Source organism: Falco peregrinus, chromosome Z (genome assembly GCF_023634155.1).
Source record: "Falco peregrinus isolate bFalPer1 chromosome Z, bFalPer1.pri, whole genome shotgun sequence".
Classification (NCBI taxonomy): domain Eukaryota; kingdom Metazoa; phylum Chordata; class Aves; order Falconiformes; family Falconidae; genus Falco; species Falco peregrinus.
The window spans coordinates 7473762-7497059 of record NC_073739.1 but is presented as its reverse complement, the minus strand read 5'-3'; the positions used below and the strand labels follow the sequence as shown (position 1 = coordinate 7497059).

At 33.7% G+C, this 23298-nt stretch overlaps 1 protein-coding gene across 3 annotated transcripts in view; it reads left to right on the top strand.

Annotated features, from left to right (window-relative positions):
* KIAA0825 (KIAA0825 ortholog) overlaps positions 1 to 23298 on the top strand; it is a 252911-nt gene that overhangs the window by 25727 nt on the left and 203886 nt on the right. For all 3 annotated transcript variants that reach the window (XM_055790172.1, XM_055790173.1, XM_055790175.1), the window contains 2 exons: positions 8855 to 8994; positions 19567 to 19735. In XM_055790172.1, the coding sequence (XP_055646147.1) occupies positions 8864 to 8994; positions 19567 to 19735 (300 nt within the window). In that variant the 5' untranslated portion in view covers positions 8855 to 8863. The remainder of the gene's footprint in view (positions 1 to 8854; positions 8995 to 19566; positions 19736 to 23298) is intronic.

Below are 23298 nucleotides of genomic sequence, written 5' to 3'. Positions count from 1 at the left end.
ACTAATTTGAACTTTTTATTTAAGAAGTGAAAGATTAAAAAAAAAAAAAAATCTGCTGGACATTTGCAGTTGTCAGTAAAATGTTTCATATGACCCTGTATAGAATTTAGTAAGAAGCTTTAATAATAGTATTTGGAGAAGAAAAAAATCCATGACATTTATACTATTGAACAAGCCTTTAAGAGCGTGACTATAAACTTGGACACACTTAAGAGACATCTCTATGGAGAATTTCTGTATTTCATTTTTATAAAATTGGCATTTTTCGAGCTCACAGCTTTAAATTGAGAAGTAATGGAAGAAAATAGAATGTGTGGGAGTGAAGGGACTGAAATGTAGCCTACCTTTTAAAAGCCGTGGTCACAGACTTCTTTTGTAATTCTTTTAAAATATAATAGTTTCATTGGAAGGCTATTTCCTGTTAAAATTCTAACAACTCTGTATCTGATCTACTGAACTATAAGACCTCAAAGGTCTTGAAATATCTTTCCTTTAAATACCGTTGTTGTCAAAGAGTATTGTGTCAGGGTGGAGGATTTTTGCAATAAACAAGAAGAGAAAAGGCTTTTATGGTCTAGTATAGAGGTAGCTAGTATGTATTTGTAAGTTTTTTTGGTTGAAAATTGTATATGTTAGGTTCTTTACCAGTGTGTTAAAAGATCAGTTCCTTCAGTACAGTCCTTATAAATCTGTGCAGTTTTAGACATTAGTGACAAGCAAGATGGGAAGACTGTAGCAGGTGTCTTTGAGAGTGTAGTTCTGAGAAGGATTTGGGGGTTTATAAAGTATTGCCTCTTTTTTCTGAGTTTGTAAGTTTCACAAAATGAGAAAACTTGCATGTTATCCCTAAACAGCATCTCTTATTGCCACAATTGGAAAGACAATTCTGCAGTAGATGCACTGTTAGTCTTGCACTTGTATTCTTGTCCTTCGGGAAAAAACACAATGCCATGCAGTCTATATATGGGGAAAGTAATTATTGATCTTGGACATTTTCTCATACCAGTATTCGAAATTTACTGAATACTTACAATCCTCAGCTGTAGCTGTAGAAAATAAATTAGATACTATATGCATTTTGAAATTATTCTAGTTACTGTATATTTTCTTGGCAAATAAAACCAGGACGATAAGAAAACAGAGTAGGTATTTCTAACCAGGCGTCGAAGAATCTCTTGTCTATGCATTAGTGATTACTTTACTGATTGGTAATTGGGTTTGTAATTGAAAAGTATTTTTAAAACATCCATCATTCATAAAGCATATCCTTTTGACAATGAGATTGACTGATGTAGTCTTCATTGGGGACAATGGCAGAAGAGGATTTTATGCTGTGTTTGTGTTTATGTGGCAATGGCAGAAAAGTTAGTTGCAGAATTTTTTTTGGTAAGGCCTTAAACCATATCCAAAGAAGATAACATTGTACCAGGTTTATCCATTTTTTTACCTTATCAAATGTAACGGAACTACAAATACACACAAAAAAAGATTATTTGAGAATAAGGATCTTGAATCCTTCTTTTATCTCTACTAAAGGAAGCCGGGGTTGGGGGTGGGTGGGGGTGTGGGTGGGTGGGGAGGGGTGTAGAAAAAAAAGGAAAAAAGGCATACTTGTATACAAAGAGTTGTTGCACTTGTGGTTTTAGTAACTGTAAAGACTAATATGGTAGGAGAAGCATATGAGTTTTCATAAGTAGGATGCTTAATGTTTGTAGACTTCTTGTCTAAGAATGGCTTATTTATAAATGTTGAATCTTGGATGTTGTACACTGTGGGATTCCAGCAATGGGATAACTAGCTGAGAGACAAAGATGATATAGGACTGTTTCATTCAAGAGCTACTCAGAAAATAGCCATTTCTTCTCTTCTGAAGGTTATGAAATCATGTTAGGCTTTATTCCTTTCTTCTGACATAACTCCTCAGGAGTTTCCTTGCAACTCCAGATGGCATCTTCGTCGTTTGAAGTCGTTGCCTTTGACCAGTAGTGTTTGATTAAGTTTATGTAAATGAGAATTCTCTCCTTGTCTTTGAATGTCTCTTACCAGTCCCAAGTAGCAGGAAATCTGAAAAAGCAGTGCTGATTCCTTTGCTTTATATTCATAACATTTCACTCTCTGTGGCTGAAAGAATGGGGGAGAGGAAATAGGAAGAACTCATGGATCTTAGGGTTAAATTATTGTATGTACATATGCCTAGAAAACAGGATTAAGCAACATAATTTGAAAAACCCACAGATATTAAAAATAATAGCATATGCTATTTGTCAGAAATTGCATTTTTACAGTCCTTTTTCAAGGCTTTAGGCAGTATTGATGATTCAGTGGCTGATACAGCTGCCATAGATCAGAGCAGTGCATTATGATATTGCAACTTTAGGTAGAAGGCACAGCTTTCTATTTCATCCACAGTGAGGACTATGTTTCTTCAGTCCCACTGTGGATTGTATCTTATTCCCATTCTCTTATTTGCTGTCTCTTAAGAGTGGCAGAATCTGGGAGAAAACCTGTATTCAGTACAGTTACATATTTAATTATGGATACTTAGAATCTCTGTGTGAAAGATATAAAGGAAAATGTGTTGTGTGTGGTGAATAATAACTGATAAATATAAAAGTAGCATTTAAATGCAAGTTCATGACAACAGCAAACGTGGAAAGTCTCAAGGGGGAACATTATAAGACATTTTTAATAAAACTTTTTTTCAGTTATTTGTGGTATTCCGAATACTTTGTAAGTACAACCCTCATGAAGACTATTTTTTGTATACATTAAATGTTGGGGTTTTTTTACTGGAATGTTACGATATTCTTTTTCTGTATTATACTGTGCACGCTTCAGCGAAGTGTGGGAAATTGGTGAATCTGAAAGGTTAATTGGAAAATTTAAATAAAGATCTTCAATACCTGCCTATTAGCAGAACCAAAAATAAGTTGTGTTCTTTTATAGAAAGAATTTTTAATTTCTTCCTTTTCTTTTACTAGTCTTTATTTTAAACAGTGATACAGTTTTGAAAAGGATTTTTACCACAGAAAATTGGGTAAGAAGCTTTTACTGTGTCAGAGCAGAGCTCAAGAAATTATGATTTTTAAATGTATATCTTGTGTAAGCTCTATGTGGTTTCCAAAAAAACTTTAAATATTCAGACAATGTGGAGTCCAGAACAGTAGGAATTTCACATTGAATGGTATTATCTCAGGCCATTGCCATCACAGTTACTGCCTGCTGTGCAGTTGCAGATGACATCTTCTGTGCTGTAAAGCGGCTGGGAACAGTTGTGCAACTAAAGATAGATAAAGGAAATCATTGTTAAGATGATGGTTTGAAAGTGTAAGCTGAGTGATGAAAAATCTTGTCAATTCTCTCATCCCCTTTTAGTTTTGCAAGGATGCTAGGACAATAAAGATATCTCCTGTAAGATAAAAAGCAGCATCAGAAAAAAAGCTTCAATGATTTGGCTAGCCCTCAGTGCATACACTGCTGCAGTTTGAAATATCCCCGTTTTCAAATCATGGGTACATTGACATCCTCTTTTTAAAATAGTGCTGATGGTAACAATCTTCTTTTATTGTCCTGGGTGTGGGTGGAATGAGAGCTCTAAGGGTAAAACTCATATAATGTTAAAGTAAATTTTCAGTATTTAGATAGGCTCTAAAGTAACAGTCCAGAAAATTTGATTGCCATGGTGCTTGGATTGCACTTAGACAAAGCATGTTTTGCTGAAGTGTGGAATATTGTATGTGGGGAAAATGTTGTTAAATTAATAAATATATTAGGTAATAGTGTCCAAATATTTTATATGTGCAAGTTATTGTTTAAATTCAAAATGTAAGTAGTTATTTAAGTTATCTTGAAATATACCAAAGGTAGTATTTGAAGTATTTGGAAATAATTGTCTCATATAAGAACTGAAGTACGTTGGCATTAGCTGAATGAAATTAATGACAGGTCATGAGTTCTTAAATCTTGAATGACTTTTTAAAGACTGAATTGTGTTGTTGTAAAATAATGAGATTTGGTTTATACAAATCTTGATTTAGAAATCAGTGAACGAAATATCAATGTGCTGGGTTTTTTTACCCACTAAAGAGGTTTGTTTACACATGTATGCTGGTTGTGGTGAACAGCAGAAGTTATGATACTACCAAAAATTTTTTGCTGTAATAAGTCAGGAATATAAATTAGCATAACAGAATCGAAGAGGTTTGGTTGGTTGTTTTTTGGGTTTTTTTTCATTCTTCAGCTATTAGGCACAAACTTGGTATTTAATTCTCTGTGTCCAATCATTTATGTTCAAATTAACTGGGGTTCATTTAATTTTTTAAATTGTTTGTTTTCAGTCTCATGGAATAAATCTGTTATATATTGCCTCATATTCTGGCCTTAACAAGCAGGTTAGAAATACTGGGAATTAAGACCTTGTACCCAGGTATATATCATTTACTTAATGTGACACCCCATAAACTGTTGGTTCCATTAAATATCTGCCAGTGCTTAAGCAGGAGATTCTGTTTAGGTTTAGATAACTTCTTTAGATTATTTCATACACAGTACTGTCTGTATAAAAGCCTACCTCTGAATTTTATTGAAACCTTAATGGTTTGTTTTTTTCTTTTTTTTCTGAAAACCTACTGTGTAATTTGCTCAAGTAGGGGCTATAGTGCTCAAAGACTGATCTCTTCGGATTTGCATTGTATGAAGTGGTATCCTGCCTAAAGCTTCTTAGGCATAAATGTATACAGGGTATTTGAAAACCCCTGAAAGTTTAAAGTTCAACTGGAAGTTTAACAAAGTACAATCAATAATTTTGAGAAACCATGTCTAACTTTCTACTTACTGGTTTAGTTGTGTAATGATTTTCTTGGATCTTGAATATGTATGTACTATAATTTTTTTTTCAAAGGGCCTAACAGCCCAGCTGATTAATTTTCCATTAGACTTAGACAATTGATTCAGCAAGAACTTCAGGAAAACTAAAGTTTGAAACTGTATTTAGATTTTTTTGTGCCCCCCCCCCCCCCCCCCCCCCCCCCCCCCCCCGGTGTTCTGTGTAACTATAACACAAAATTTGCCTGATACTCTCCATGGTTGATGCTGTGCTTTGATATCTGAAACCCGCTGAAGTCAAAACAAGAATGTTAACTGACTGAAGTGCCATAGGGAAATAAAGGAGTAACAGTACTGAGTATTTAGCGATAAATAAGTCTGTTAACATTTAAAAATATTCTAAAAATGCTAGAATGGATTTGTATGCCATAAACACAACCTAATAATGTTTTACCCAGTGTAATGAAGGACTCATAATTTAAATTTAAAAATAATAGTGTTTGTGCCTAAAAGTGGGGGATGTCTGTTAACTGCATATTTACAGTATGTTAGAGTATGAATCTATAGTTAAATATTGTGATTTATTACATAATGTAGGTCTATTGTACATGTGTAAATTCAACAAAAGTGCTCATACAAAAATCTATGCAAGTTTTAGGTCCACAGAACTTTTACAAACTGTATGTCTGAGAACAAAATGCTTATTATAGTAAATATAAACATTACAGATTAATCTTGGAAATGCTGTGGAATTTCCCATGTGTGTTTTTAGTGGAAGGTTTTCACAGTGACGTTTATTGGGTCTTTGTATCAGAATGTATCCAATTTGAACTAAGTATCATTTTATATAGGACCTCTATAAGAAGATTGCTTCCTTTTGACTAACATTGAAAAAGAAAGCCTTGAAAAAAAAAGAAAAAAGAAAAAGTGCTCTTCAGTGGTAAACAGTATATGAACTGAAAAACCAAGAAATATCTGTGTTATCAACTTGAATGTTCCATTTTTTTCCAGATACATGTAATTGTTTTTGATAAAAATTGGTTCTTAACTCTAGGCTGCTTAGAAGTGGGGAATTCTTACAGTGAAGTTAAATTGCATTGATACTGTGAGTTAAGAGACTGAAAAATATTTCTTTCTTAGGTATGCTGTACAGAGGTTCAGTTTCTCGAGTAGCTACCAAAAAGATTGACAGCTCCATAATTTTAATGGCGAGGAATAGTCCTTTAATATCTTTTGAAAAAAACTATACCTATTACAGATAGGGACACACGGAGTTGCATCTGAAGCAGGTTCTCTAAGACTATTTGTCTCAAAACATAACAGTATCTCACCGTAATAGTAAAAAGAAAGGTGATGGAATGATACCTTTTATACAGCATAAGAAGTGCTGAATTAATCTCCTTTGCAGAAGAAATGGGTTATTACTGTCCAAAATACTTCAAAATAGTTTGGAGCTTCAAAACAAGAGTTCTTCCGCTGTATTATTACAAATAATAAGAACTGCAAGATATGGATTTATATCTTAACAACAATTTTATTTTTTTTACTGTCAGAGGAGGGCTGTGGGATACAGGCTATCAGGGAGCAGCAATGACTGGCTGCTCTTTGAGGGCCTTGAGAGAAGGGGAATAACCCAAAGGGCAGGGGAGAGGCCTTGCCACCTGATGCCCATCCTAATGCCCCCAGGAAAGGCAAGTGGGGCAGGCACTGAAGTGACAGTAGTTCCACTGAGAGTCCAGATCGTCAGGCAGTTAAATCTGATTAGTGCACGCAGGGCCCTGACACTGGCTACACTAAATAACAATAGAATTTCTGTGCAATCTGTATTAATCTGTATCTTGCTGTACTGATGTTTTCTTTCTGAAACGTTTTTTTGTATTTTGCTTGTTCATGTGATAGTCTTGTATTAGAGAAATTCTTAGATTTTCATAAGAAGAAATTCCCGTTGACCATCTAAACCAGTATTTGAAAACTGAACAATCAGATCTTACTTTTTCCCCCATAAACCAAGACTGAAAGGAGTAATTACCTTGTTTTGACAAGTGAACTGAAGAATTTTGACACAGAAGTCTTACAGTAATGCATACATGAAAACTAGGCTGTCATGTTTACAAGGTGATTTTTTTCATATGATGAATTTTTCAAACAGTAAGTGGTCTGTAAACTATACCGATATTTTTCTGAGGAACACAATCTTCTTTTGGCTATCTGGTAAGGAAAAGAGGTAGGAATAAATATTAAAATAAAGTTTTGATTGTGCAGCTATTTTATGAAAACTCAGAATCATTCCAATCATCCAATAGATACATTACATGTATCTATTCTACAGTACATTTTACACCAATCATTGACTGTTCTACAAGTGTAGTTGAATAAAAGATGGGTTTGAGGTACAGGTGTTGAATGAAGCTAGCAACACAATCTGTATAAGCTCAGATATTTCTGAAGAGAAATTTTGTGTGACCGTGTCTGAATACAAGTAGTATCATACATGAGTGAACAACTGTATTTTCAGTATTCCTTTTATTCTGTAAAGCACTAGTTAATGTTTTCCATTTAACTTCTAATTACAGTGTCTTTAATTGCAGTAACATCTGTTAAGGTACTTTGAGTCTATATTCAAAGACTGATCTTCCCTCATTGTATTGCATGACATATTTGGTTTACATCCAGACTTCTTGACCAGAACGGTGACTTGAGTTTCAGCTACATTTGAAATGTTGAAAGCCTTTGAGTTGTTATTTGCACAGGAGTATTCTGTGGCTTCTGAGAATTTAAGAAAACACTATATCCGTGAAATATTTTGTAGTATTGTGCTGTTAATTCAGATGTGTGAGATAGTAGTCTTCAAAGGACTTTTGTGTTAGTTCTGACTTTTTTTTGAAAGAGCAAAACCAGAATCAGCAGTGTCATTTCTCTTGAAGAAATGTACAGTTCTGCTGCTTCTAGGTTTACATTTGTATTTGACCAAAAACAGTCATCTTGACTATGCATCTTAATCTGATGTTCTTTGGGAGCATGTGTCTTGTAGACTGACTTAGAAAAACTCTCGATCTGTTTCTCTAGTAGTTGCCTCTAAATAAATTTCCAACTGTAATTGCTTCATAAAAGAATATTGGTTTTAAGAAAAATAGTGTATTTATTTGTTATATTTTGTTGCCCAGACATAGTGTGCATCTGAATAGTTATGTTTGTTCCTCATGCTGTTACTGCAATATGAATAGTATTACTAAATACTATATAGTAGACATGAAATACACTGGTTATTAAAAAGTTAACCACTTTTTATGTATTTTTTTCTTTTACCTCAGTAGTAAGTCATCACTGGTTGTAAAATCAATGTCATTATTTCTCAAAAAGAGAGAATACAGAAAAAGAGAAAAAATAATTCTGTTAATGCTTTGCTTCTGATACAAAAACTCCTTGGATTTAGTGGCCTAGTTTGAGTACACCAGTGGATTTAACCTGTGTTTTGGCACAGTTTTTGTTGAGTAAAATGTGTACAAAGCAAGATGACACTTGTTTGCTGGTAGTTTGTAGTGTTTTGGTCAGGATTTTTATGTTCTATTTATTTGCAATGATTGCTTAATTTCAAAAAGCAATTCCTCCTTGGACAGAAATTATAAGCACAGAAAAAATAAATTTGCCCTCTAATGTATCTCTTTTTCCAGTTATAATAGTGAGAATTTTCTTTCTAAATCTTAAAAAAAACCCACCAAAACCTGAAGAAAGCTACTAATCTGATTAAGGTAAAGGAACTGATTCTTTTAAATCAGGAATACGCAAGATACAAAATTTATCTCTGTTTTTATTTTACAGGTGTTCCTCTCTGTAGCACTGTGCTCAGAAGCATGGACAAGGTTTACTATTCAACACTGATTTTGTAATTCCCTACATAAATGCTATCCTTATTAAGCAAAGTACTTCCAAAGAACAAAATATTGTATATTTTGATACTTGTAGTCTGAAATTTTTCATTATAGTCTGAATTTTTTCAATATTTAACGACTTTTCTCTGTGTATTTTACAGATTCTGAAAATGGAATGGGGAGGAGAGTATTCTCTTGATTCTTCCAATTTAGACTGTTTGTTAAATATCCTTCCTGGAGAGTTGGAGTTTCAACAAATTCTTAATGATCTTGATGAAAAAATTAAGAAGAACTCTTCTAGGTAAAGAGTAATCTATTTTTATCTGAAATACCAGTGAAAGTCATTACATTTAGGAAAAAATAGAGTTTTTCTTTCTTTTCTAGTTGTAGGGTTAAATTCTGATAATTATTTCAGTAGTCATTTTACCTTAACCTCTTGAGCATTTAACAAATTCTTAAATGCTATTTAATTTTTGTGTTATAGTCTCTCTCTGATATTTTTAACGGTTGAATCATCTTAATCTCAGGAATCATTGCAGTAGGTGTGTTAGTGAATGAAGAAAATGTGTACTCCCATGACAGCTATATTTCTTACAGCTATGAGATAGAATTTTTATTCACTAAAAGAGTACAGAATTTTACAGAAAATCAAAATTTGAACTCGATATGTTTTTAAGCATTTCTAATGGAAGTAGAGAAAGCAAATAAGTTGATATATATAATCTTTCTTATATAAGCCATTATTTTACCTATTTCAGTTAAAACTGTTATGCTGCAATAGATGTTTCTAACTAGAATTTGTTTTGTAATATACTTTATTGTTCACTTCTTTGTCGTGTACTGGTTTCCAAAAACCAGTACTATAGAAACAGTGAAGTACTAAAAGAATTATTTGTTGATGTGGATTTTTTGCATGAGTACAAAAAAATCAACTCAAAGTTTTGTACCTTATTTGAGAAGTGGTGGCAGTGTGTTGTGGCTAAACTCTTTAGTACCTTTGAAATACTTTGAAAATCTGGGAAATATACTATTGCGGACCACTGCATAGTGCAGTTTCATATTACAATTTTCCAGCTGTTGACATTAGTGAAATGTAGATACTTAGATTTAGTTGATGTCATAACATAATTACAGGTACTTAAGTTTTGAGTTGCTATGGTCTTGTATATCTGGGGAAAAAAACAGCACCAGCATTTCTGGCAGATATGTTGTCACCTCTTCAGTTACCAAATAAAAGTGATTTTGTCATCATTATAAAGAGCCAGCCTGAGAGTTAGAAAGGTTCTCATAAAGATCAGTCTTTGGAATGCATGCTTTACTGCTGTTTTTGCTTTTAATGTGTGTAAAAGGTATGCTGCTGGTTGAGAAAACTTTTGGCTGTGAGAAAGCAGGCCAGCAGTTTGTTCCTTTTTACATTACTTTTTATCAGTTAACGTTTTATGTTACATTTTACATTAACATCACAGTGAAACTGTACATTTTTAAGAAGGCTGATTGTCACTGTCTTAGATATAGAGCCCTGCAAATTAGAAGGGCCTTTCACTGTAAGTTTTGTAGGATCCAAATGGGATTTTATCCAAGGAAAGAAGGAAGGTGGATTAAGGTGTGGTACACAGCAGCACGTGTCAGGAAAAGCTTTGTATTTCTGCTGAATTGACACTTAAGCTAGTTTTTAAACTAATTTTCACAAGGAAAATCAGAAAGCAGCCCTGTAGTTACCAGGGATATTTTGTTCCTGTAATATGTCAGTTTCAGAAATGGAGAGGAGTTTAAAAGATGGACAGCAACTGATGTGACTTTTGAATTAAAAAGTCCTTTTATTGCTAATACATTAGAGGTAGCATGGAATGAAATCATTTTCAAGTTACCATTGATCTTTGTAAGTGGTATGATAAGAGCAGCTCTATGCGCTACGGTGATACAATTGGAATACAATCCATTTTTCATCAGATAGATTTATGATTTTATTATACCACAGAGAATAAACATAATAGTATACAGCATATATATATTTTTTTTTAAATAAAACATTGTGTAAAAAAATTATGAGCCACAAGTGCGTAAATCACTTGAATGCTCATTTATTGCCTTCCAACTGAATAGCTTTTATAAAATTTTGTGACACGACAAATCAGATATGCTTTCCAGCAGTTGCATTAACTTCAGTATTTTTGTTTTGTACCAATTCTATTTGATGCTGTAACCAAAAAAAAAAAGGCCATCTGTGTAAAATTGTTTAATTTGTAAGTTTTAAGGGAGTAAGTTTCATTCATTCACTGTTATATAACAGCTTTTGCCACACTTGAATGTTAAGTTTATTTTTACAGCAGTTTATAGAAGTAAGTGAGTATGAACTCTCATAATTATTGTCACTGCTGGCCAGTTTTATGTGCAGTGATAATCTCAGGTTATTCTGAAGTGTGGTTTCATTCATGATTTCATCAGGACAGCCATTTGTCTTCAGTCTTTGCCCTCATATTTGCTTTGACTTTTATTGTTTTTTCCTAATTGGAGGATTAAGAATTAGTTATTTTGTGAGGAATCCACAGAACTAAACTTTCAGCTGATACTTAATACTTCTAAGCAGAAAATAAGGTACAGAGCTTGAAACCAAGCTTGTAGTGCATAACTTGAAAGTGATTTTAAACATGAAATCTCTTCAGTTGATTTTTTTGTGTGTATTCACTTCTTTCTTCAGTGAGTGATTGGCTGCCTTTTAATGGTGATAGATTCTATGAGACTATAGGACAATGTGAGGTATTCTAGGTCTTCTTCAGCAGAGCAATTACTCAGAATTCAACAGAATTATTTACTAATGATAGCTCCACAATGCACTGGAGACTGTATCTTTGTGAGGCCCTTCACAAAGGCTTAATCTGACTTCAGTCTGATAAACTTCAACTGGACCCTCTGTCTAATTAATAGTAATTTAGTCACCTGGGATTTTGATGAAGGTCTTTTTTGAAGGCTGCAGCATGGTCAATACTAGTAAGTGCTTGTAGTATTGCATCTTGTCCCACAACTATTCAATATAAATTGTAATCTTTATTTGAGTAACTAACAAGATCCTTAACTTGGAACATACCTCAATAAGGATGTTAGTATGGCATTTTCCAGTTGTTCATCATAACTTTGCTGATTTGATTAGCAATACTCCCCATTATCAATACCTCACAGCAAAGGGATGGATGAGTTTCAACCAGGGTATTGAGCACTGCTGTCTCAATCCATTTTCCTGTATTGGAATTGGAGTGTGCAAGGACTTGTGTTTTTAAAGTGAAATGTGCTGCAAGAGTTATCTTTATATTTTGTTTTGAAGAAAATTTTGTCTTCTCTGGAATTTTCAGGAAGCAGCTACACTTCACTTTCCTGTTATTCAAGGGAATTAGTAAAATCTTGGCATCTCCATCCAAAATTCCAGTAATAGCTGAGTATTTGGGAGAATTTTAAACCAGGGCTAATAGTAGAGGAATAAAATTGATCATTTTTTTCAGTTTTGTTCAGACGTAAAAAAAGAGTTTGACTTTTCTCTGTGAATGTGTCCTGCTTGCAGTACAAGTGAATTAGTGTAGTATTTATTTGACAATTTAGTAACTATAAAGATATTAGTATAATGTAACTAAAATCTCTGTCAAAATAGTATTTCTCTACTCACTGCCCTGCACTATTTGTTAGGAATAAGTAATAAAACTTAGGAAGGAATGTAATTTTATTCCTATTCATCCTGTGCTGTCTGTTCATGACCACTGAGTTTGGTATAGTTGTTTCTTACCACTGTGCTAGCTGGACAACACGGAGTTTCTCAGAGGGTGGCTATTTTAACAGACACGCAGTTTCTTTACTCCAATATATAGTGATTATAATTGTGTCTGTATCTTGGGTAGGTAGGTAGTTGTCATGTACATACACAGAAACCTGTGATCAGGTCTTTGACTGCTCTGCAGAATATCCCAATTCATTTCATATAAGAATACTTGAGATAGTGGGTTTTTTAGCCATTATTTGTCACTATAATGTTTTGGTCAATGGATTTATGTTTTACTGCCAGTATTCTGAAATAACTTACCAAGGCAAAACTTACATGTTATGGACTGAAATATTTCAAGTCTTTAAAACAAGATTGGAAATTAAAGGTAGGCGGTGGTTCAGTTAAACTGATCATTCTCATATGGTTAAGCTGCTGAGTAAAGTTTCTCTTGCTGAGGTACAGCAGTCATCACCACCATTCTGTGTCTTTATGGTTTCAGTGGTATTGTTACTTTGCAGTTCCAGTGAGTATGTTCTGTAAGTAAATAAATTAGAGATATGAAGTAGTTTGCAAAGTCTTTGAGGTAGGTGCTGTAAGAAGAATTTGAGAAAGTTAATTTTTTCACAGCTTTTACCTTTATAGTCCTGTAACTTTCAGTCTCATATTTTAAGGAATTGCTGGTTTTAAAAACAAGTATCAACACATATTTGTCTTAGCAGTATTTTTGTAAAGAGGTTGACTGTTTGTACTCAGTCTTTCCATCAGCTTTTTATTGCTGCTTACAAAATAATATTTAACTTCACTCTTATTGGTTATATTTTCAGTGGAACTTTGGTACAAAATATGAGTAAGAGAGTAATATAGTCAAGCTAGAAGAGAAATGTTAACATACACACAAATATGAGGTGATTATAAAACCTGTATTATTAGCACTAGCAGCTTTACTTTCTGGCTTTCTCCTGTGCTGTTGAGATCACCACTGTAAAGAACATAAAATATGAAAAGGAGTTTATGGAGTTGGGTTAATGAGAATAAGAACAGGGGCATGCCAGAAAGAATAAGCTTATGGTCAGGTAGCCTAGACTAGAACAGCATAACCATTATAGGCTAGAATAATCTCGTTATAGAACTAGAGTAATCTCTCTCTTTTTTTTTTTTTCTTTTTTTTTCTTTTCAGAATTTTTAGGAAACCTAAGAGGTACATTGTACCATGACTGTTACATAGGTTATGATAAGCATTGCAGTAACATGCAAGATCATAAATAGCCGCTTTTAGTCAAACCTTTTCTGTTCAAGATAAGTTTATCAAAATATTCTTTGCATGAATATATATATGTGTTTGTTTGGTTTTTTTTTCATTTAGATTGTATCTAAAAAAAGCAGTTTAAAAGTTACTAGGAAGTAAGTTATTTATGTTTTGGTTAAATTAGTTTATTAACACAGTAGTGCTGAGACATCAGCAGTGACTTGATGAAATTTTCTGCAGATCATGGGAAATTTTCTTAATATTTCCTTTTTGACAGGTCAGCTTTCATGAAAAAAGAAAATTTTTCAGCATGGGCAAAAGTGTAACAATGAAAATTCCTGTGGGAATAATACAGTAAAGGTCTTTCTCAAAATTTTTTTACTATGGAAGTGTACAGCAGGTCCTCTGACAGACACATTTCCAAATTATATGACTGATTTTATGCAAAATGCCCCGTATCTTTAGCAGTCAAGCTTTTTAATGAATAAACTTGATAATAACAAAGCAGTATTATGTTAGTGCTGCTATCTTCAAAAAAACAGTGGAAACAACTATTAATTTTAAAACAAACTGTCTGTTCTTAATAAAAGACATGTAAACTGATTCTAAAAGCAGATCTCCATGAGTATGATGATCTTAAGCATAAGTAACATGAGGTTTAAAGATAATTTCACTTTATAGCTTAGTAGTTTAATTTAACCAATCTCATTGTCATTTTATGGCTGCTCCATATGCTATATGAAATAAATTGAAACAGTGCTTGTTAGAAATTGAAAGGAGTTAGAAGATCATCCTTCAGCTTACTCATAGTAATCTTAGGCAACGGAAAATGATATATAGAGACAGCAACCCTCATTTTGATACTGTGCTTTTCAAAATAATGGTGTATCAGTATGACAGTGCTTACACTATCAGTTCCATTATAGTATTTGGTTTGTAACTGTTTGTCCGTTGATGCAGCCCCATAAAAAGCAGTCTCTCCACATGATTAGGTTATTCCTAAAAACTGTCATTAACTTCATAAATAAGAGCACCTAGGAGTTCTCAAATCGAGACTGTCTACAGTGGGAATACTTACCAAATGGTATCAACATGCTGTTCCAGAAAAACTCCATTGTGGACACAGATAACATAAAAGAACTTTGCTTTGTTTGTAAAAAAACCCAACAAATAACTCACCTGTAAAAAGGGGAAGCTATTTCAGTGAAAACATTTTCACGGGCATAATGGTATACCAGTAGTACTAACTGCAAGCATTTATGTGCCCACAAAGGCTCAAGGTACTCCTTGTGTGGGACTAAAGATTTTTTCTTGAAAAATCATTCAATTTTACAAAAATCGTTAGGAGCATAACTATCAGGTTTCTTTGCTCCAGAAGAAGGTTAATTTTTTCTTTGAGCTTTTACATTCCACTCCTTGTTTAGTAGTTTGGTGACTATTTTTTTTCTGTTTACGCCTGAACAGTTCCACAGGTTCAAAGAAAAGTAAAATCATCTGTGGAAGAAAAATTAATTGAGGGCTGTTAAATAGTACAACACTGGTTGAAATTCTTGTGTCACAAACTGCTAGAGACAATATCTTCTGAGAAATCTTAACTGTTCAATTTTTTTTTTTATTTTATTTTTATAATTATTATTATTCCTTAGCATCTCCTAATGACCACTGTCAGAGACCTGGAGACCTTCCATCTGACCAGGAACAACTCTGCTAATATAGTTCAAATAAGCTAATTTCCAACAGAAGAATTCAGCACATGCTGGTTAGGTTCAGCAATGTCTCAGCATTGGTACTTGAGCCCCTAAAACATGAATTGTTTGCCTGACCTTATCATTAAGGTTTAGTGTTTCAGAGGATGTTTTAAAAAAAAACCAACAGCATACACATGGAGCACAGAACCAATTAAAAATAGTAATCAGGGAAAAAGCATCAAGTACTGAGCTATGTCTTTTTTCCTCGTTGTACTCCAGATCTTGTATTCCTGATTTAGAGAGGGTGGTGTACACTCGCGGTTGTATTTTTCCATTGACTGCACATGATTTTAAGACAATTTACACTCCATCATACGTGTGTACTGTCAGTTGACATTATCTGGGTTGATGCCTCAATTTGTTCAAAAAAAGGAGCTTATTTACTGCACTGAACTTAATAAAATATATTTGCAGTTAATAAAAAAAGGTTTATTTTTGGGGGAAAAAGGGAATGTAGCGCTTTATATGGCTTTTTGTAATTATACTTTTAAGAATCAAACTCATTCAATACATTAAGCACAGTTTTCACATCAAAATCATGTTTTGTTTATGGTTTTTAAAACTGCAGCAAATTTTGTTTCTAAAAAAGGGAATCAGAATCTTGTTCTCTCTACACTGATAAGAAATTATAAAGTTGTAAATACTAACCTACATGGTGAGAATAATTTTAATCCTATTTGGCAGAAGTATTTTATTTAAAACAATTGCTTTCTAAACCCAGATAATACACATTAAAATGTTGGGTTTTTTTCAGAGGTAACCAAGTTCCTAAATATTTAATTTGATGAAGTAATTAATGTAAAGGATTAAGTACCTATAATTAACCACGTTCTTGTAATACTAAGTGTTGACAAAAATCTTAAAAGAAATAACAGTGGTTTTGAGACCATGATTACCTACAGTATACTGTAAGAAAACAGGATGGAAATATTTTTATTCAATCAAAACCAGTTTTAGTCCTAATTCAGTGTTTATTTTATTGAGATAAAAGGATTAAATAAAATGAACAGACCTATCATGATTTATACCAACAGGGAGGTACAACTGAAATTTATCCACCTAATCCTCTTATCAGTGTTGGGACAAATTACCAAAATACCTGGCCTTGAGAAGGCTGTAGCCTATTTAGTTTGTAGCCTATTGGCTACACAGATTCATATATCAAAGATGAGTGTAAAAACTGGTTTGTAATTGAAGCAGATCGGCACAGAGTAACAACAGTAGTCCCTTTTACAATGCACAATGCTGTAATTTATTGGGTGTGTTTGAATGAGACACATCAGCACACCACAATAAAAGCCTTTGATAGTGTCCCAGGAGTCAAGGTGTATGAACAAGGCATTAGTTTCATAGTCCTGAGAGCAGGTTTCACAAGTTAAAAATATCCATGCCAATCTTTTGTCGGGTTTAGAATTGGTATTCATGGCTGGGCTATCCCATCTGGAACCTAAGTGGGCCACAGGCTGAGAGTGATTGTTTTTCATGGAGGTGCTTTGTGCTCCTGATAAGGTTCTTTGATGATGGAAAGATACTTGTTTCAGTGCACTCATTTTGAACTCAGTCATGCCCAGGAAAGTCTTCAGCACCAATTTTATGGAAGTGTTTTATAGGCCACCTGTGTATTCCTAAGTTTTAAAAGTTTTTACGTATTTTAGCATTAATTGTAGCTACTGAATTGGGTTTCTGAATATAATGCAGCTGTAAAATGTGGTGACTTCATTTTGATAGAGTAGATAGACTTTAAATGGTTCACCTTATGTCTTTTAAGTATAAAACAAATATACCCATATCATGAATACAATTAAATACGGGAAAATAAGCTGTTCAAAATGATGTACTTATTTTGATTAAATTTTTTTTAGAAGTTTATAGTCATAGTTTTGGAAACCATTTATGGAGTTGTTTTTCTGACATTCAAAATGCTACACTTCTGCACTTGCATTCTTATGATTGTCCTTGCATTCTATAATTGTAGTTGATGTGGTTTTCATATTTAGCTTGTTATTATTTAATACTGTATTTTAAAGAAACAAAAGGTACAAAGTAAACCTATCACAGATCATAAGTCTTGACAGCATTCTCAGAAAAAATAGGCTTCCCTTTTGTGCTTGTTGAGTAACTAAAATAAAATGCAGACTACTGTTTATCTCTGAACTTAATTTAGTGTGACCGTTAGCTTATTTTTTTCCACTTTTTTAAAAAAGTCAATTCAAACTAACAGACTCAGTTCCCAAAGGTATGGATGACACTGATTTACTTTATTGCTGTTGATTAGAATGAGGCAGCTAATAGGAATTCAGGGTACATTGCATAACATCTGCAAAAGAATAAAATGCAAATCACTCCATAAAGGAGAAAACCCAGTAGAAAATCAAATAAAAACTTCCACATCCTGAGAACAGTACTGCAGGCAGAATTAAATGATGAAGTGTAGTCAATGGGTGATATGCAAAGTGGCCTTTCATCTCTGATTTGTTGTTACAAATTGATATGGGGTAGTGTTTAAGCTTTTTTTAAAAAAAAAATGTTCAAAGTAGATTGTATTTTAAGAAAAATATTTTCCTCGAAAAAGATGACATTTCATGGAAAATGAATCATTTTACACAGAGAAGTTACGCGGAAAAAAAAAACCCAACTTTTTTCTTTCCTTTTTGATTTGAAAACTGGAGGTCTTTAATTTGCTGTTTTTGTCATGGCTTGTAATATATGTAAGGATTTAATTTGTTTTCCAGTTTCTTTTTTTCCCTCTCCTCTTGTTCTCCTTTTCTTCTCTTCCTGACCTCTTTTCTCATCTTCTTTTGACTTCTTTTGACAGAGCTAGTCAAGTTTGAAAATGTTAGAGAGCAGTTAAAGAAAAACAGCCATACTTGCTCTCTATAAAATAGAGACAAGTGGCAGTTTAATAGGCAAGTTTGTTGTTTGGTTGATGTCGTGAAAACAGAAAGTAATATCAAAGATCAAAAGTATGTGACACTGGAAGTACCTGTAAAGAGCTGAGTGTCATCTAATCCTGTAACTCTGCAGAGATAGAAAGAACTAAGTTTTAATTTGTGTTAAACCTTGCATCCCTTATCAGCTCTAAGAATATAAATGGAATAACTAGTATACTCCAAAATATAATTCAGATAGTAGCAAGAATCACTTTGCACTTCAATAAACCAAAACTGGCATTAGTCTTATCGTTGGTTCTGTTTGTATTAAACCTAGATCTGCCTACATCCAGTCAATACTATTTTTCTAACTGAAACTATATAAAATATTAAGCATTGCTTTTTTAAAAAAAAAATATAGCTCTGAAATACTGAAAAGGTGTTTTTGTAGGAAAAGATAGAGAATTAGGTTGTGGATTTTTCTTTTTTTTTTTTTTCCACATAATTGTGCACACAAATAGAAATAAAATAATTTAGGATATCCAGTTGTTCTTGTGCTATTTGCAACTGAAATCCCTGTAATAACCATACCAGTCACATTTGATTTCATGAACAGGATTATGCTTCTAGATGAATGTTAAGGAGTGGATCAGCTCACTGGAAGCAAACTCCTGTTTTCTTTCACATATTCTAATAACAAAAACAAAAAGAAAAGATCCGCTCTCTCAGCATAACTGACTCTTAAAATTCTTTTCAGCATTTTCTGTGATGTCAGTGGGTCTTTATGGAGTCATTAATACACGTTATGTATTCTAAAACAACTGCTGATTGCTAAAGGAGCAAAATGACACATTCACCTTTGAATATGGTAGTTGATTCAGTTTATATTCTCTGCTTTAGCTAATTAAGCACCAAGGGCCAGACCTTAGGCTGGATGATGTTATTCACTAACTACTTTATTAAAAAAGTACAAGGTTGTTTGAGAAGCAGGGCAGTACTTACTTTTACTGAGGATGGCAGTCTGGCCTAAAGGAAATTTATTTTAGCCCTAGCTCCACTGTATTTAAATGTTAATCCTGCAAATTCAGGCCTTATTTTGTGAGAGTAATTTAATCTGTGAAGAAGGACTAGTGTTACATTAATTTGAAGTAATTTTTCTTTTTGAAATATGAAATATATGAATGCTTTCTATTTCCAAGTCATAAAAAAACCACCCTATGATTTTTTTTTTTTGTTGTTGGTTTGTTTGTTTGTTTTTTAGCATAGAACAGTGTCTTAAAGACCTGCAATCAGAAGTAAATGAAATATGTACCGGTGAAATACTACAGAGCACAACTGACTGCCTTCAGTGGCTAAACAACTGCAATTTTAGTTCTCTCAGGCCTTCCTCTACACACCACGGAGAGCTGATGGAGTTCCTTAGGACCCTGGTAAAAATTGTTTACTAAAGACTTCAATGTTTGAGGAAGTTGGTTATATGCTGGGGGGGCTTGGGTTGTGTTTTGAGGTTAATTAGTTTTCTCATTTCAGTCTTCAGTGTGGTGAGGATAGTTCAGAAACTTTATTATAAGGCTTAGTACTGTTTTGATGTCCACAGCGGGGAGTTACGTTCCTTTTGATCATGCCTTAAATAGACAAACTTGGGACCATGTCTTTTCACTGATACTACTGCATGCTCAGCACTGCTAGTGCTGTTTTAGAAATACGTTGGTAAGAAACATCTGCAGTTACTGTCTATACCCAGGCTGTTACTGTTACTGCTTGTTCTTCGTTGTTTCAGTGTGAGTTTAACTCATCTAATACAGATTATTGTCCTTTATGCATTATTTAGTCATTAACTTCCTATCTACTTTTTCTAACTAGAAATGTGGGAGCTACATCCATTGTCCTAGCAAGTTGTACAGTTAGACATAGCCAAAAATCAAATTTCACTTCAATGAGAAATTCCATCATTTTAGAAGGCATTTTTATCCCAAATTGATATTAAAGGTTATCCCTAGAATGTTTCTGTGGAAATGGAAGTCTGGAAAATTGAACTGTGTGAAGGATGATACCTCAATAAATGACAACCTGCAAGTTTGTATATCAATTATGTATGTGTGTGTTTATATGTTGTACACATATATGAGTGTCAAAACAAATAAACAGTGTCCAGTGGGTTGTTCTTTGTCACTTCCATGTCATGGTTTAATCATACGCCATGAACAGCTTTAGGCTAAGATTGACTGGATCAATAGAGGAAAACTGCTGTGGAGAAATGGAGTATTTTCTCCTTTGGGACTATCTCCTGCCTAGAGATAAAGGTTCATCAAAACTCTTCTGTTTTTTAACTCTTAAAACTGGTTGTTGATCTTCGTCACCCTTGAATCCACTGGATTAAGCTGTGTCAAATGAGGAAGTCACCTCTAGAAACACCAGGTCTTTCATGTTCATGTGGTGAAGAAGTGATTTTTTTGTCCCCTTCTAATACAGGTGATCAGTATGAATGTTGCTATTAATCATCACACTCAAGGGTGTCAGAGACTGCTGCATGCTACTTGATCTAGACCAAATGAGAATCCCACAAAATGCTGTCTTAGGAAGTTTTTTGTTACTGCTTTTAGTCCAGTTAGAGCCTTACTTATACCTGCTCGGAAGAGAGCATGGCAATGATGACTTGTGTCCATTCCCTGCTTTCTTCCTTCAGGATCTATTCAGACCATATACCTGAACACCAGGTGGCGGCATTTGTTTGGGAAACACCAAAATGTCCCCATCTCTGGAATACTTTGGCTGTATCTTGCAAAAATGTGCTTTCTAGCTCTTTGGCTTCCCAGGAGGTTACTGACTGCATGACAGTCTGGCTGTGGGCTGTAGAGTCAGGTTAAGCCTTGAGAATGGCTCTGGCAGGCTGCTAAACAGATAGCAAAGTGTGAGAAGCCTTAAAGTCTCAGTTCTGCACAGTTTATCAGGAAAACGTCTGTGGAGCTCAGGAACTTGGACATCACTGTTTCCAGGCTCGTGGCTTCTTAGATAATCCAGCCTGCTGTGTAGATGAGACTACAAATGAAAAGTGTATATATATTAGCATAGAAAATCCATCTGGAAAAAGTTACACTCACAGTAGATAATCTTTAGCACCATAAACAGGTCTGCAGTAAAATATTTTCAATAATATTCACCATTAATGAGATTATGATGTGACCTTTCTTAAATGTGTATCTCTGTCCATTGATCTAACTACTCAGTTGGCTTAATTTCTCACCTGCAAGTTTTTAGTTAAATATCATATAATACATCTTCAGTAACAGTAATTCTACTTCATCTACCTCAGAACAATATCCCTGTTCATTGTTGTCCCTTATTATGGGTGTTTATATTGTTAGGGATTTATCTTTTAAGCTGCTGGAACAATCTAAAAAATAGTGCAAAGTTCTGTATGTGCTTTGGCTGCAGTGCTGTATTTAGGTTTGTTGTTAGCGTGCTGTTCTTCTGCACTTCTGAACTCTCATGGGAATACTGAGAGGTTCTTCATGAAGCCTGAAATGTCCGTTATGTGAAATGTCGTCATTATGTGTACTGTTTTGTAATTATGAATATCTAAAAGCTGAATATATACATGAACACATCTTCATTAAATTCTGTCCCTGCTAAACTAATGACAAAATCTTTTTTCCCCACAAAATCTTAATCTTGCTGCATTTATTAATTTATTTAATATGTAGTAGGCTCTAGTAGGTAGTAGTCCAGTTGATAGACTGCAGATGTTTTCCTGTATATTATTGTCACTAAATTTCTATGCTTATAAGAGAACTTTCCATGCTTCTCTAAAACCTTTGGATACTAATTTGGATCTTTTTCTCTTGAATAGTTTTGGCATCATCTTTTGAAGTGTTTTTACAGGTTAATTTTTAAATAGAAAAGCCTATGTCAATATAGGCAGTGTTCAAAGAGACTTGATGACACTGTTTTCAGAGCTTCAAAGTTCACTTCAGGGGCTCTTTTTCTGAGTAACACTAAGTCTAAGATGGCATCTGCAAGCTCCCTATTTTTAATGCTTTAGTTTAAGTTGCAAAGGGCTTGAAACAATACTTGGGATTCTTACCGGCTTTCATGAATAAAAATGTTTCTGCTTAACCTTAAAAAATAGCAGAGGAAATTGCTTGGAAGGCAGTTTGGGTTCATCATCTAAAGGCATCAGTTACATTCACTGTTTTGACAGCTTCTCTTGCTCTGTTAATTTCAGAATTTAGTATTTGAGCGTGATTCATAAAAAAAAGTAACCTTTAAATTTCAGGAGTCTACCTATGGAGACTCAGCTCTGCAACACAACAGTTGGTGAATAGGGTTTCAGTTCACACACTGAAACACATTCTTTTTGTGGCCACAAAATGTTATAGAATACTCAGCAGATAATAAAAAGAAAATAAAATCTGCCTTATGTATATGCATATTGATACGTATGATTTAAAATTTGAAGTAGTTACAGGTATTTCTATCACATGCACATGCTTTTATAGGATGATATTTGGCTGATAATTCCCCTTATTATTTTGTCTTCCACATGTATTTCCTGCTTGTAAGTAAAAAGATTCATAGGAAACATTCTGAAATAAAGATGTAAACTGGAAGAAAAATAGAAAGTCTGTTATTTTTAAGACTTTCCTTTATGCCAGGCAGTGATGCTCTCTGTCTTTTGTTTAGAATTAGCTACTGTGGTGCAAGTATTTAATTTTTTAACCTTCATCAGGAAGCACTCCAGAGTAGAGGGCAACAGGAAGATTAAACTCTTGTTTTCTCTCATAAGAATGCAAAAGTTTTGAGTCACCCAGAAAAAAGGAGTTCTGATGCTGAATATTTTTGTGACTTAAAAGAATAGAGGGGGGGGAAACAACCCACTGAAGTTTTTGTTTTAAATTTGATCTTTTTTATAGTTTTATAAATTATTTATTGATTAAAGCTTGTTACAGTTGAAAAATTGAACTTTATATTTGGAAATTATTATATTTATGCA